The sequence below is a fragment of the Nematolebias whitei genome, chromosome 5, assembly GCF_014905685.2.
Source record: "Nematolebias whitei isolate Nwh7 chromosome 5, NemWhi1, whole genome shotgun sequence".
Lineage (NCBI taxonomy): Eukaryota > Metazoa > Chordata > Actinopteri > Cyprinodontiformes > Rivulidae > Nematolebias > Nematolebias whitei.
The window spans coordinates 7,875,901-7,890,355 of NC_056502.1; the positions used below are offsets into that span (position 1 = coordinate 7,875,901).

The 14,455-nt window shown below is 37.3% G+C and overlaps 2 protein-coding genes across 2 annotated transcripts in view; one reads left to right on the forward strand and one right to left on the reverse strand.

Moving 5' to 3' along the window:
• atg5 (ATG5 autophagy related 5 homolog (S. cerevisiae)) overlaps positions 1-11,658 on the reverse strand; it is a 36,946-nt gene extending 25,288 nt beyond the window's left edge. The window contains exons 1-6 of the mRNA XM_037676763.1: positions 11,575-11,658; positions 11,029-11,218; positions 10,041-10,168; positions 8,523-8,601; positions 7,591-7,753; positions 3,691-3,785 (exon numbers count right to left, since the gene is read on the reverse strand). Coding sequence (XP_037532691.1) covers positions 3,691-3,785; positions 7,591-7,753; positions 8,523-8,601; positions 10,041-10,168; positions 11,029-11,136 — 573 coding nt within the window. The 5' untranslated portion in view covers positions 11,137-11,218; positions 11,575-11,658. The remainder of the gene's footprint in view (positions 1-3,690; positions 3,786-7,590; positions 7,754-8,522; positions 8,602-10,040; positions 10,169-11,028; positions 11,219-11,574) is intronic.
• A 243-nt stretch (positions 11,659-11,901) lies between these two features.
• On the forward strand, positions 11,902-14,455 carry dctn3 (dynactin 3 (p22)). The gene is made up of 7 exons (XM_037676764.1): positions 11,902-12,055; positions 12,725-12,809; positions 13,013-13,099; positions 13,254-13,337; positions 13,578-13,636; positions 13,730-13,789; positions 14,024-14,455. Exons 1-7 carry the CDS (start codon positions 11,954-11,956, stop codon positions 14,108-14,110), a joined length of 564 nt encoding a protein of 187 aa, XP_037532692.1. The 5' UTR covers positions 11,902-11,953; the 3' UTR covers positions 14,111-14,455.

The following is a 14,455-nucleotide window of genomic DNA, read 5'->3' on the forward strand; positions in this document are numbered from 1 at the left end:
ACGATGCAATAAAACACAAACCTTAGGATTAATAGACAGGTGGTTAACAAACTGTTGCGTTAAAATGCAAATGCAAACACAAAGACTAAACAACTGCCTGAGCTTTGCTAAAGCTGTTAAAAGAAACGGCATCAGTTTCACTTCTAAATACTAAATAATTTGTTTACTTCCTGTTTGTGCAAACGAAGCTCGAGCCCATAATCAGCTTGTCGCAGTATTTGCCAAGCACTGCAGAAAACAAGCCCTATAAGACGCTTCTGATCACGATGGATCGATTAAGTTCACACTCCAGACTTCACACAGCTTTCAGGGTTGTAAATATTTAGCAGTTTGTAAGATTAAAACAACAGTTTCCACAAAAAACGTTTTTTTTTTCCATGAATTACGCTTACGTTCTTCAGTCTATTTGAAAATCACGCAGTGAAGCTGTGACAGGCTTTGATGCTGCAATTGTCATGAAACCAACACGGCTCATAAACGACCACAGAAACTTTCAATTAAGCCATGAACGCGGCCTAAAGCTGGAATGGTCTCGCTTTATTCTCCGCAGCAGCTTCACTGCTGCAACAAGTGTATGCCTGAGAGGGCGGTTTGTCTTGTCTGAGTGCGTGTTTCAGTCTGCCACTTTAAAGAGCTGCGTTTTATTGCAGAAAACTAGAACGTTTTTTGTCAAAGTGTAAAATACTTTATGCATGTGCCAAAGATCCGAAAGTAAAAAACAAAGGCATTAAATTATTTTCAAATTAAAAAAAAAAAAAGTTGCGTGTCGACACTGATGGACAGTTGTTTATCCCGCGTTGTTGTGCAGAATATAAACACAACCATATGTGGAACCTTGCAGGTTGTATTCGCCTTAAATCATCGCGCTGGGAAATTACCAGCAGTCAAAGCGGATCTGGTGACAGAAAAAAAACATGCTTGGTGGGAGAGTTAGCTCTAGCATCTTACGAGATACAAGTCCTTTTCTTTTCTAAACTTCTAAAACTGTATTTCCGTTCCATGAGATGACACTTACCACATTTAAGGCTAAATCTCTTTCATTCTGATCGTACTTCACCATCTCAGTTCTTTTTTTTAATGTCTTCATAGAGCTAAAAAAAATGCCCTGGTTCATAATAATCATTCATTCATTCAACCTTTATTTATACAGGTTAGTCTCATTGAGTCACGAGGACTCATTTACAAGAGAAACCTGTTTTAAACAAAAAGCATAAATGAGGTACACACAACAACAAGCATTCATATGAAAGCATATAAAATGAAAAGTACAGTACAGAAATATATTTTGTATTTTCTGGCGTATAAGTCGCAGGTTTTTTTGCAAAGATTTGTCAGTCCTGCGACTTGTACGCCAAAGCGACTTATATACATTTTTCTTTTCCATATTCATAACGCAACTTTTGACTGACGCTTTGAATTTCGAAGAACTGCAACAACGAGTCCTCACGTGCGCGCTCGCGTCACTCAGCTGGTGCAGGCGGAGGAACGCTGGAAAGCTTGCGGCTCTGGCTGCGACGGATGGTTGGATGGATGGATGGATGGATGGATAGATGGATGGATAGATAGATGGATGGATGGCACCGCCCAGGCGAAATGAAGCTGTTTTGACCATTAAATAAACACATAAACGTGACGAGTCAGCGGTGACGCATAATAAATGCGACTTATAGATGGTTTGGTTTTTTTCCTCTTCATGATGCTTTTTTTGGATTGGTGCGACTTATACTCCGGAAAATACGGTACCACTCAGTGATAATACTGTAACTGGGAGTTTCATGTTTCCAGCATGTAATTCCTTTCAATGATCTAGGGTCGTGTTGGAACGGTGGCGCAGTTGGTAGAGACGCCACGATAAGGTCGCCGGTTCAAATCCTGGTCCGGGACCTTTATGGGTGGAGTTTGCTTGTTCTCTCCGTGCATGCGTGGGTTTTCTCCGGGTACTCCGGTTTCCTCCCACAGACCAAAAACATGCATGTTAGGCTGATTGGTGACTCTAAATTGTCTCTGTGTGAGTGAGAGAGTGAATGGTTGTTTGTCTCGTTTGTCTCTATGCGTCCCTGATGGACTGGAGACCCGTCCTGGGTGTCCCCCGCTTTTAGCACAGTGATAGATGGACATGGGCACCAGTGACCGCAGTAACCCAAAAAGGAAGAAGTGGGTAAAGGATAATGGATGGATGAAAAGACCAGATTCTTGTAAGGGGTGGGGAGTTAAAAAACTGAACTGTGATTTTTTTTTTTTTATTATTGTGGAAAAATTATTTAAGTATAGATATAAAGCACAAAGTTAAAGTATGTTTGACCCCTTGTTCCAGTATTCACATATTTGCCAAATAAATAACAGGAAAACAGCTAAAACTAGTCTTTAGTTGTTGTTGTTGTTTGTATAACAACCGATAAAATTAAGTTTTTTTGTTTAGTTTTGGTCAAAGCTTGAAAGAGCCGCTGCAGAGGGACCAAAGAGTCGCAGACCCCTGAGACACAATTTTATTATTAAATTATTAAACAAATTCCAAATTGAGCTTTTGCAATTTGAATTTTGGACAAATTTTATTGAAACTTTGCGCCACTGTGCTTGCTGCAGGTTCTTGGAAGCTTTGACAATAATTTGCAACACTTTTCTAGCTGTTCCTGATTTGCTCAACACTTGACTCAAAGAGCATTTTTCCTGCTGTCTGGATTGCTGCTGGCTAATGTTTTCCAGTCAAGAATCAGCCTCTTATTCATCCCGTCATCTTTTTTTTCCCCATCTCTCTTTCTTTTAGCATGAATGTCTTTTTTTTTCCAAAGGTTTTTTTTTTACCTGAGTCAGGATAAAACTACAGAGGCTTGCTGGAAACACCCGAGCTGGAGCAGCATGTCTGCTTGTGTCAACGTATCCCAGACTGCACCCTGAGGATCGCCCACCGGCTTGTCTTAGAGCAATGAAGTTGCTCACAGCCTCGTTTGTCGTCGATATCAAATGTACATGAACAAACGCATTCCCTTCAAAAACTCCCAGGCAAACGGAAATCCCACGTGTCTGTGGTGAGACAGGCCTTTATTATTTTGATACTAATTATATATTAAAGGTCATAAGCACATGTTAAAGCATGTTTAGTTTGGTTATTAAGCTAGAATAATGAATGTTCTCTGTTATATTAATTATGTCATGTATTCTAAGGGTGAAAAATACAAGAGTAGAAAAAAAAAAACACCTTCCAGTACGTTGGCGTTACGTACTGGAATACGGTCAAAGGCGGGTACTAGGATAACATGGAAAAAAAACTGCAGGCTGTTTTTAAGGATCATAAAACAAGACTGATCTTGCTCACGAAAAGAACGGATGTGTGAAGTAGAAGTCCTGAAATGTACAACTGGAAAACTCAGAGATGACGAAACATTTTATTTTATAGAACATGTAGGACTTCAGAGAGAAGGCAAACACATTCAGTAACATCTTTAACTGGGTTTTAATAAACAAATATTGCTTTTAACCTGATAAGGTGATCATGTGAGGATTAAAACTGCTGGTAACTCATCCGGTAGACTACTATATGAAGCAAAGTACATCATTAAATAGTAGGTGATTAGGACACAGTGGCTGATATACACAGCCCTCTGGCTCCGCCTACTGGCAGAAAATAGTAAACCGTAACGTTGTACTAAAATATGAGTGAAAAAGTTTAATTTGTAATTCAGTTTGAGTTACCGTATATATCCTGAAGGGGATGTATCTGAAGCCTCCATCCTCCGTGGAATATTCCATCAACTTCCTGTTCATGGCCCAGAACTGGTCAAACTTATCTTGAGAGACAAACACAAACACGGATCAGCAACTGTAAATTTAGACAATTACTGGACACATTTCTTGTACTAAAATGTTTCTATTTCTGAGAGAAACACTTATCTGTCTTTTGGACAATTTAAAATCTTTTACCCACCTAATCAACATCTGCTTAAAACTTTAATATGTCGAATGTTCTTGTGTTCAACGTCCTCAAATGATAAAATGATAAGATTTTTATCAGCCGTATTCTATGGATTGTGTGCAAAGTTCCATTGTTCTGATGTTGGTACAATAATTATGTACAATAATGGTGAAATTTCCCTAAATAAAACTGCATTAAATACAATGAAAGATTAACTAATTATATGACAAAAGAATATGAAGTTCCCATATCTTAACAAAAATTGAACAATCAAAACATTAGAGCTCAAAAGTTAAGAATAAGGAAAAACTTTTGTCACAATGATTTACAGTAATATGCAACTGTTCTATTAACACTAATTACTTCAAAGTTATCATTTCGTAGTTCTTGTATAGTTTTTGAAACCCCCCCTTTAAGACTAAATCAGACTAAATATTTTCAATGTATCTCATACTTAATGCAGGTCAGAAGGTCTTAACAGATAAACTGAAATAAAAAAAGAAATATCAACTATGTGTTCTGAAAAACAGCAGCGGGCCAGAATATGTATGCAAATTAATTTATCTAACAAAATAAAACCGGTTTTAAATGCTCCAAAATAAAAGAAACTTCAGCTATTTATATATTTCCTGTGTTTTTAATGTATTTTAAGATTAAACTGAGGCTGAGAAACCTAAAAGTTGCTGATAATTCAGTTAATCGTGGATCTAATCAGGTGAAGCCTGTTGCTCGTGTTCCGCTTGAGGAGTCTGTCAGTCAAGCGTGCGCTGGTTTCACGGCCTCCGCATGAAGCCGCTCTTCTCTCTCCTGGGTGAACGTTTGAGCGCTCTCTGTTTCTACTCTCTTTTGGGAATGAAAGTTTTAGCAAAGATGAAGTTTCATCTTTCACTTTCGTGTGCGAGGCCAACTCACTCTTTAGGGGTTAGTTAAAAATGTTTGTTTTTTTCACTAATTGTAAGAAAAATGCCATAAACTAACTTTTCAATTAGTCAATTCTAAGTTTAATATTCTTAAAGTTAATTTTGCATTAAGACATGAGGCGTTCTCCTTTTTCGTGCTTTTAGTTTCATGGGAAATAAATAAATAAATAAATAAAGTGTTGCCAGTTTAAGGCTCTCTGCAGACGTGTGGGAAACGTTCAGTGTTTCATGTAAAGCTTCGACAGTTACAGACCCATCATGTAAACCAGATCCAGTTTTGTGGTACTTATTTGTACAACATGATGCTTTTGTTTAATGTTAACACAACTACTGGTGTCGCCTCTGTCTGTTAGCAAAATATCTTCGGATTTTAATGAAACCCTTAGTACTGTACTTTTCGCTGTATAAGTTGCACCTTTTTGCATAAATGAGCATGCTTGCCACTTATACAGTGAAGTGACTTATTTATGTTTTTTTTCCATATTTACAATCAATTCTTGGCTGAGATCTGACGATTTCATTCATTCTGACATGGAAAATATCGAACACTACCATTTTCAGCCACTAGAGGGCCCTCGAGTAATATGGCAAGCCAAGTGTCTCATTAATAGGTAAAAGTGGCTATTAATGAGACACTTGGCTTGCCGTACAAAGCTACCTTTGTCTCGCTCCGGAACTCCTGGAGCAAACGTCAAATCAGCTGCATTTCGCCGCCCAGGTGAAACGCAGCTGATTTGATTATTAAAGTGCATTTATTAAGGAAAAGGTCAACTGAGACACATTTTTACTATAATGTCGAGCAAACTAATAATTGTTTTAAGGCGGTTATCTTGATAAATTTAGAAGAAATACACAGCGAGTCCTTCCTCCGAGCGCTCCCGCAGCCACAAATGTATTTTGAAATTCAGCCGATTTGACCGTCAAAGTGCATTTACTAAGGAAAAGTTAGACTGAGACACACCTTTGCTATGGTTTTGAGCAAACAAATAATTGTTTTTAAGTGTTAATCTTGTTAAATTCTTGTTGAAGTCCTCCCATGCACGCTCTCGTGGCCGCCATTTGGCAGCCAATCGATTTTTGGCACAAAACCGGCTCATGTTTCCAGGTTGTCAGCGGTGACGCGTATCAAACGCGCAATATGACGTATAACAGATGTGACTAAAACGGCGAAGCATCTATTTATGTTTTTTTCCACTTTATTAGACATATTTGGACTGATGCGACTTATACTGCGGCAAGTACGGTAATCATAATATGTACATGTACAACTGATTAACTTTTGGAGTCACACCAAATAAAGACGGCCACCACAGCTAACAAATACTATCAAACATAAAAATGACTCTCTGTGAACTTTACAAATATTGAGCTCAAACTTGGTGTGGTGGTGGGCAAGAGAAATCTTCAACAAACTCTCTGAGCACATTAACATCTTGCAAACTGTTAAACTTGGGCAAAATATAATTTATAAAGTTTGACCAAAACAGCTGTAACTACGCCCCTTCTCAGAATAACGTTATAAGTTTGTTATCAAAGACAGAAGGCCAAATGTAGTCCTTTAAGTTAAGGTCTTAGTTTGGTTTTCCACCTCTCTGTATTTTATGAATTGATACCAAAAAGTCAAACTTGTGCAGTTTTCACTTATTTAAGGATGCTGTTGATGTTTAAATAAAATCCATACTCTGGTGCAAGTTATAAGAGAAGGAAATGTGTTTTTTTTTACATGATTGTTGTCGAACAATGATCTCTACTGTTTTACATCTGTATATGGTAATTAAAATGGTTTAAATCAACGTGAAGGGATATGTTCAGAAATATTGATTACTATGATCCTGATCATTACTAGGCTTTAGGAAATTTTGAGCAAGCATGATCGGTGTGGGAGAAAAACACCTAATTACCATATTTTTCAAACTATAAGGCGCATTAAGTGAAACAAAACAGTCAGATAAGTCAAACTTTATTCAACTCGTTCACAATAACCACACGAACTTGGTTCGAGGTCATTAAGCGCAATCAGAATTAATACATAAGGCGCACCTGATTATAAAGCTCGCTGTTGATTTTTGAGAAGATTTTAGGGTTTTAAGTGCAACTTATAGTCTGAAAAATACGGTACCTCAAAATGAGGTAGTGTGCTGGTTTGAGCTGACTGCTACAGAGGACAGCCAGTCATGAGTGGGTGAAAAATATGCTGAGCTGGATTAAACTGACCAGATGAAACTCTGTGGTTCTGTTGATCAAAGACAAACAGAAATAAATAAAATAAGCGCAGGGAAGCATCACACCCTGCAGCATCTCCCACAGCCGCCCCAACTTCACCCACACAAACATCACAGTCAACATCCTTTCCCAAAATGAACCTGTCAGCACAGAAGAGGCAGAAATGAGCGGGGGACTGGTTTTAGTGGGAAAAGTTATTAAATACCGCAATTCAATCGCAGTGCACGTCCTGGACGTCTGCGAATTTATCTGGACGCGTTTGTTGTGTTTGTGACGCACCAAAAAAAAAATGACAACAACCAAAAAAATAATAAAAAAATAAAAACGTTGTGTGTTGCTGCTGATAAAATCCAGAACATATCACGTTTTTGTGTGTGTGCATCATGTGTGTAGGTGGATGAGTTGCAGGAATAGCGCACATGTGGATCTTTGCATTAATCAGTTGACGTTTGACAGTAAGATTGGAAGTCACTTCCTCACCAGCTGCCTGCGGTCTGTTTTGATTAAAATGTTCATATCTGTCCATGTGCAGCTCACCGTTCTGCAGGCCCATCCACAGCTGCTTGTGGTCCTTCTTCTGCATGTCGTTCACAACTTGGCTCTTGTGCTTCAAGGTGTCGGCCTCCTTGATGCTGGACATGAAGTGAGCCTCGACTATGGAGCTTGATGGGCAGTGAAGAAGGTCCCGATCTGGAAAACTCTACCGAACGTTCACATACACACTTTATGTTGAAGGGTTTGAACTTTTGACAAAACTGTGCAAAAACAAATGATACTCCGTTTACACAAACGGTAAAACAAATCAGCAATCATCAAAGTTCATGCTCAATCATCCAGGTACCGAATCCAATAATGCTCAGTCGGGTCATCTGGACAATCAGTTGAGCTTATAAATTCTGTTCAAAGGATATTTTAGACTGCCAGAGCATGATGTAAGCTCGAGTCTGCGCAATTACACTTGTGAAAAAAACGTACAATTGTGTTATGATATTGTAAATGAATTTTCCTTTGTGTTATCTATCAACACTTAGAACACGTTATGATTATTTAGCTGCTAAGTAGACCTCATTCTTCACAATTTTGCTACTGCAGAAAACAGTTTCGAGTCCAAAGACGGAAGAAAATCAGTTAAAAATAGCAAACGGTCCACACAACTATCAGCCATAACATTATGAACACTCATCTAAAAGTGTTTAAGAGGTTTAATGTTTAAGGTTTAAAGGTAGTTTGCTACTAATGAAGAGAGACGGTACGATGTGAGACGTGTTACAGCGGTGCAGAATTCTTCAGGTGGGTGGCAGATGTCCACTCACCTCAACAAATGCCAGGATGTATTAAGCTGAGTGGAGTCCTTTGATCTGTCAGTGGTTATAATGTTATGGCTGGATGCTCAATGTGCTGCCTATTCATACATGTGGTCGAGGTGATGACTCCTCTGTATTTGTAGGCATCTTCTGATGGGCTCTTACCTTAAAATGCACAGTGATGCTCCAGGGTAGGACCGTATTAGAGGCATGGAGATCAAACAGAACTCCAATTGGATAATGCCTTAAAAATAATAATAATTAAAAACATTTTGTGAGTGCATTAAGCTCAAGATCACAGTGAAACTAGCATTACTTCTAATATTCAAAAGCATTTTTAACACACCTACAATACATTACTTGCTTTACTGTCACTGAGAAAACAACCCAAGGTTTTACGTGTCAATCTACTTTTAAAATAATATTTTTAAACAATACTATAAAAGACGAGTCATTATTTGAACAATAATTTAGGTGTTCTTCAAGGCATTTAATGCAGTTGCCTTAACGTTTCAGAATTTTTAAAACACAGTAAAAGTTTTATAGTAAGTTTAATCCACTATGTTTCATCTGCAGGAATTTTATTGTAAAATTCTTGATTTGTCATAATCTGGATGCATATATTAAAACATTTTATTTACACAGAATATTTATTCTAAATGATCGATAATTGAGCCAAACTAACTAAACTTGTAGCATTGCATTAATGGATCAAAACTAATATAAATGAACCACTTCAAGGTAAAGATCATATATTACGATACACAGTAAAAATCTATATGTAAACAAAAACTTGGTGAAAAAAGTAAAAATTATTGTATTTTTGAATAATGTTATGTTTCAGCAAAACAATCTAGACATTTAGGAAAATAAAACCAGTAAGCACTGATTCTGGTATTTACACTTGTCAAAATTGTATTAAAATGGTATCAACAGCAGCTGATTTTCTGAAATATTATCAGAAATAACGTTTTATTTTGCTTAAAATTTCTCATTATGTGTTGCAATAGGGACATCTTGTGGCAAAAGTTTGTACAAGTGCTTCTTTAAATACCTCTGCTAAAAATATTAACCAGGTTAACCAGAGTAAACACAGCTCATCCATAATATCACATGTTCAGTAAGGTTTAGGACAACAGAGGTGGCAGTGGTTTCTATGTTCTTGAGAACATGATTACAGGAGTCTACAAACCAGAAGGGATTTCTTTTAGCCAGCGCCAATGGATGTAAACACTTTTTAGATGAATGGAAAAACAGGTATTGATACTCGTTTTTACATGCTGACACGTCAATTTCACACAAAACATTGATAAAATCAGAAATGTTTAACCCCAAATGAGCCTGATTTTGTTTTATGTATTTAACTAAATTTAGTGAACAGGAGTTCCTAAGTTAAACGGTTAGATGAACTGGATTTTATTGCCACTTCCTGTGCTTTTAGTTAAGCTTATTTACGGTATTTACCTTTAATAACAAGTAAATCCCATTGAGATCACAGATCTCTTTAGAAAAAAGGATGCTTGGGCCTGAAAGCAGCCTAACATGCACGGTTTGGACTGTTGATGTCTGTATTTCAAGTACTACTGGCAGTTCATCTGGAGAAAGGGAAGGTGGACTTTTTCATAGGGACACTAAGTGTTGCAAATATTTAATCAGACACCAACAACCCAATTCTTTTCTTACCATTTCAGAGGCGTTCCTTCATACTCAAACCACATTTCCTCCACGTCCTCCGCCTTCATCACTTTGAGAAAGTGTTTTTTCACTTTGTCTGTAACCAGAGGGAGATAGCTCACTCTGGGCAGCAGCAGCTAAAAAAGTCAAGCGATCAGAGGATGAAACACGTTATTAAAAAAAGTCTCAGTGTGACATATATGCACACATGCACTTACATACTGCGTCTGCATGCTTGTCTGAAATAACCGGTAAACTACAACATAAAATAACCAGCAGATGAATTGAGTTCATATTTTTTAATTGGATGTGAAGAGGAAGCTTTCAAATTTACACGAATTGAGGCATTATTATGTATGTGCTACTTAAACAAATACAAAATCACGGTCCAACCTCTGACCTTTTAATCAAGAAAATCTACAAATTAGTGCTGTTCTCATTCTTAGATTTAAATAACACAAAAATTTTTGACTAATGCAATTTTCACAAGCCATCAGGGGGTGTATAGTTATTTGGTCATGAGTACTATATCTTGAAAAGCATTTGCAATTAATTCAGCTTGGACTCCGACAGCCTGCAGTGGTCTTTGCCCGGATCATTTATGTTGATCCAAGTCGGTGGTGAATTATATTTGCATGTAAAATGCAAATGTGTACAGACGTGAGCCAGTGCAATACATCAATAAACATGGCAGCCTATCTCGTACCAACAGCAAGGCATATTTTTAGAATTAAAAATATATATTATATGAAAAAGGCAAACAATTAGTTCAAAAGACCTTCTGTCTTGCCACATAAATCCTCCCCAGTGAACAACATTTATGGTAGTACTTATAAGTAGACATTCAAGATGATTGATGACTGTACACCGATGCTTGTAGTGTCCATGTGGAATATCTTGTATCCATAATATTCTTATGATGCTCATGAGAATATTTAAATTGTTGCTGTACCTCAACTTTAGTCTAAAAATAAATCCCAGTACTTGTACTACTTACATAGTAGGGTTCCGCCTCTCTCTCTGTAATCTCATCCGGGTTCAGTGTGAAGCAGGTGGGTATCCGACCGAACCAAACGTCTCTCAGGACATCCTTGTCATCTGCCATGCTGCAGCTGCTGATCCCAGAGGGACATAAGAATAAACTCCCCAAACGATGAGGTCTGAGTCCAAATTCCAACAGCTTCCTGCTGTCAGAAACAAACCACAACAGGCAGCCAAACCAGTATCACAATACTTCAATGGCGTGAACAGAGCAACAGCTTTCACCATCCTGCGTTTTCAGATAACAGACTGTCAGAACCATTATTACCAAGTCATAAAGGCGGAAACTTACCTGCTTGGCTTTCAACCTAACTTGTCTCCTCTCAAAGTACGCAAATGTGGCTCCAAACTCACGTTAGCTTCAAAGCTAAGTAAGTTAGCTTAGCAAGTGAAATTTAACAAAGAGCAGGTTCCTGAACTAATGTGTGCTTACTCCCATGGTGTCCTTAAACGGGTATTCATTATGAACAAGAAAATGCAGTGATAAGTACGAAAACCTTACTTTTGTCTCGATGTTTTGTAGGCAGCCTGAATGACAGTGGGGCCCTAAATGCTGGTTTGTTGTCAGATTGTCATTTCCTCAGCTGTCACCGGAAAACGGATGGAATTTTCTCGTAAAACAGCGACCCCTCGTGGTAACTCTTTATTGCATCCATCCATACATTACTTCAAAAAAAGGGTAAATTTATATATCTTAGCCTTCTTTAAAGATTCCCGACACTTGTTAATTACACGAAAAGTTACATTTAATATTAGAATTATTTTTATGAGTTAAATCGGAAAAAAAAAAATGGAAAAAAAAAAAAATGGACGGGTGAGTGACGTCATAATCGTGCGACTTGTAAAGACTATTTCGAAGCTGCTCATCCGTAGCTTCAAGAATGGACCAAAAAACGAGCACGGACAGCCTTGAAATGCGTCTTCAGACGCTGGAGAACCGAATATATGGCGAAAGAAAGAACAAACTTGGAAAACCTGTCAAGGTCCGCTAATAATATTTTCTATAACGAATTAAAGAATTGTTATTTACCCTTTAGCATTAGCATAGCCGACGATGGTTCTGTAGCTGGGAGTTGACGCCCTTTTTGGTTTAAAGCTCTTTAATGTGGATTCAGATTGTGCTAGCAGAATTAGTGAGAAACATTACATTTTTAAGTAATTACTGGTACAATATCTAGTTCAAGCTGTTTGCTAGTCTTGTTCTTTAAAGGATTCACTTATCTGTGTGGGCCACAATTATTCATTATGTCTTAGTAAAACGTTATTAGTGCAAAAAAAAAAAAAGTCTCATGCATGTCTCTGTAGTGAGCTTGTGCCATTCTTTGCGATGTGAATTACTGCACTTTTATTTGGCCTTTGTGTTAAACAAATGTTTTGACGCCAAAGGGGTTGTCATGTGATGTTAAAAGTATTTACCCTGTACCCTAAAGAGAAACTGAAGTTTTTTTAAATGGATGTTGTAATTTCAAAGTACTGATAGTAAATATTATGAAGAACTTATTTTATTATGTTACCTACTGTGCGCTTTTCATTTCATCTGCCAGTAAGTAAAGTACAAGAATGCTACTTTGACACAGTTCTTTTTATTAGTTTTTTTTATAACACTGTCAATCACTATTGTTTAAACTAATTAATATGCTTTTTTTATACAGTGTGCAGAGTCTTTAGCCAGGATTCAAGCAGGTTTGACCAACACGGCCAACAAGAGAGAAAGAGTAAAAATCCTCCACAAGAAGAGTAAGTCACACTTTATCCATTCAAGTTAAGGGTTTTGATCATTTATTAGGCGTTCTCAGTAATGTTGTAAATCATTGTGAATTAAGGTGACTTAACAATATTTACAAGTGATATTTAGAAAGCGGTGGCAAGTTACCTCAGGAACTTCTGTTATTCTGTACTGCTTGCTATTAATTTTTATTAATATTCCTTTTTTATTTCAGTTGAAGACCTGATGAAGTATCTGGATCCACAATTCACTGATCACATCACTGTTCCTGACGCAATGAAACTGGAGTTCATTCTTGCCGGTTTGAGCTAGAAAGACACTGACTGGATATAATAAAATATCTTGTTTTCATAAAAATATATTTGTGTAACATCGTTATCCTCATTTTATTACCCTCAAAATAAATAATTATATTTTTGATAAATGAATTGTGTTTATTTTCTGTTTCTGCACAGAGGAAGAATTCTTAGTCTCCCAGGCTGCTTTGTTGGAGCAGGTCAACAGTCTGCAGCCACTGTTGGACAGCACTTATATCAGAGGTTTGATACTCATGGAAACATGCACATCAAAGCTGAACTATCTCAATAACTAATTTGTCTGTTATTTTACCATGGCAGCAAAGAAGAAACAAATGCTTACTGTGTTATCTGCTAGAAATGCTTCGTTTTAACCTATAATAACTGCCATGTAATGTGATTTGTATATGAAATGGGATCTGCTTTTTTTAATTTACTTTTACCTTCAAGCTGGTGTCAGTTGTCTATCTTCATTGTTCACAGATGTACCTGAACATGCAACCAAGCTGCAGCGACTGTCGCAGAATCACATAAAACAGCAGGTAACCTTTTCTTTTATGTGTTTCTGTCTTACCTCACTTGTTCTTTTAAAATGATCATTATTGCTTTTACTTAGTAGGTTTGTTTGCTTCCAGGACCAAACTGAGACTCAGTCACAGGAAGTGAAGAAGCTGTTTGAAGAATACAACAAAACGGTACTATGCACAATGACGTTTTAAAAATTCACTACAATAAAAGATCAAGCACAATACACAAAAAAGAAATACATTTTGTTTACAGAAACTTTATTTCACACTTTATTATATACTGGAATAATAATAATCAAATTAATTTTAGCTTACATTTTTTCTGTCTTTAACTTGACGTATCACAACCCAAACTGTTGCCGTCATCTCTCCACCCGCTGATATGCGACGTCTATTTGATAGATGCTCCTGATGTCCAAGCAGTTCACCCAGTGGGACGAGACCCTGACGAAGTTGGAGGAGGCCAAAGGAATCCGACCTGTGGAGTAGCTGCTCTGAACAAACTAAGATATAATTGTTGAGGAAAACCACTTCGCTATGGTTGGAGTTCTTGATCAGACATGTTACAACAAACGTCCCGTGCTTCTTCAGTGAGTCAAAAGAGAAATGATCATAAAGCATCAACAGCATTTCAGCAACAGTTTCTTTGTCTAGATTTAATTATTTGTTCCATAAGATTCAGTTAAAGACACACGCTACCCTTTAGAGCTCCTCAAAGAGTGAGCACAATTGTCTTTATTGTAATTACATATTTATAGCGCTCTTAGCTGATTGTTGGGGTTATTTAAAGACCACAATGTTTACTGCTTATTAACCCAGTGTTTAAAGTGTATG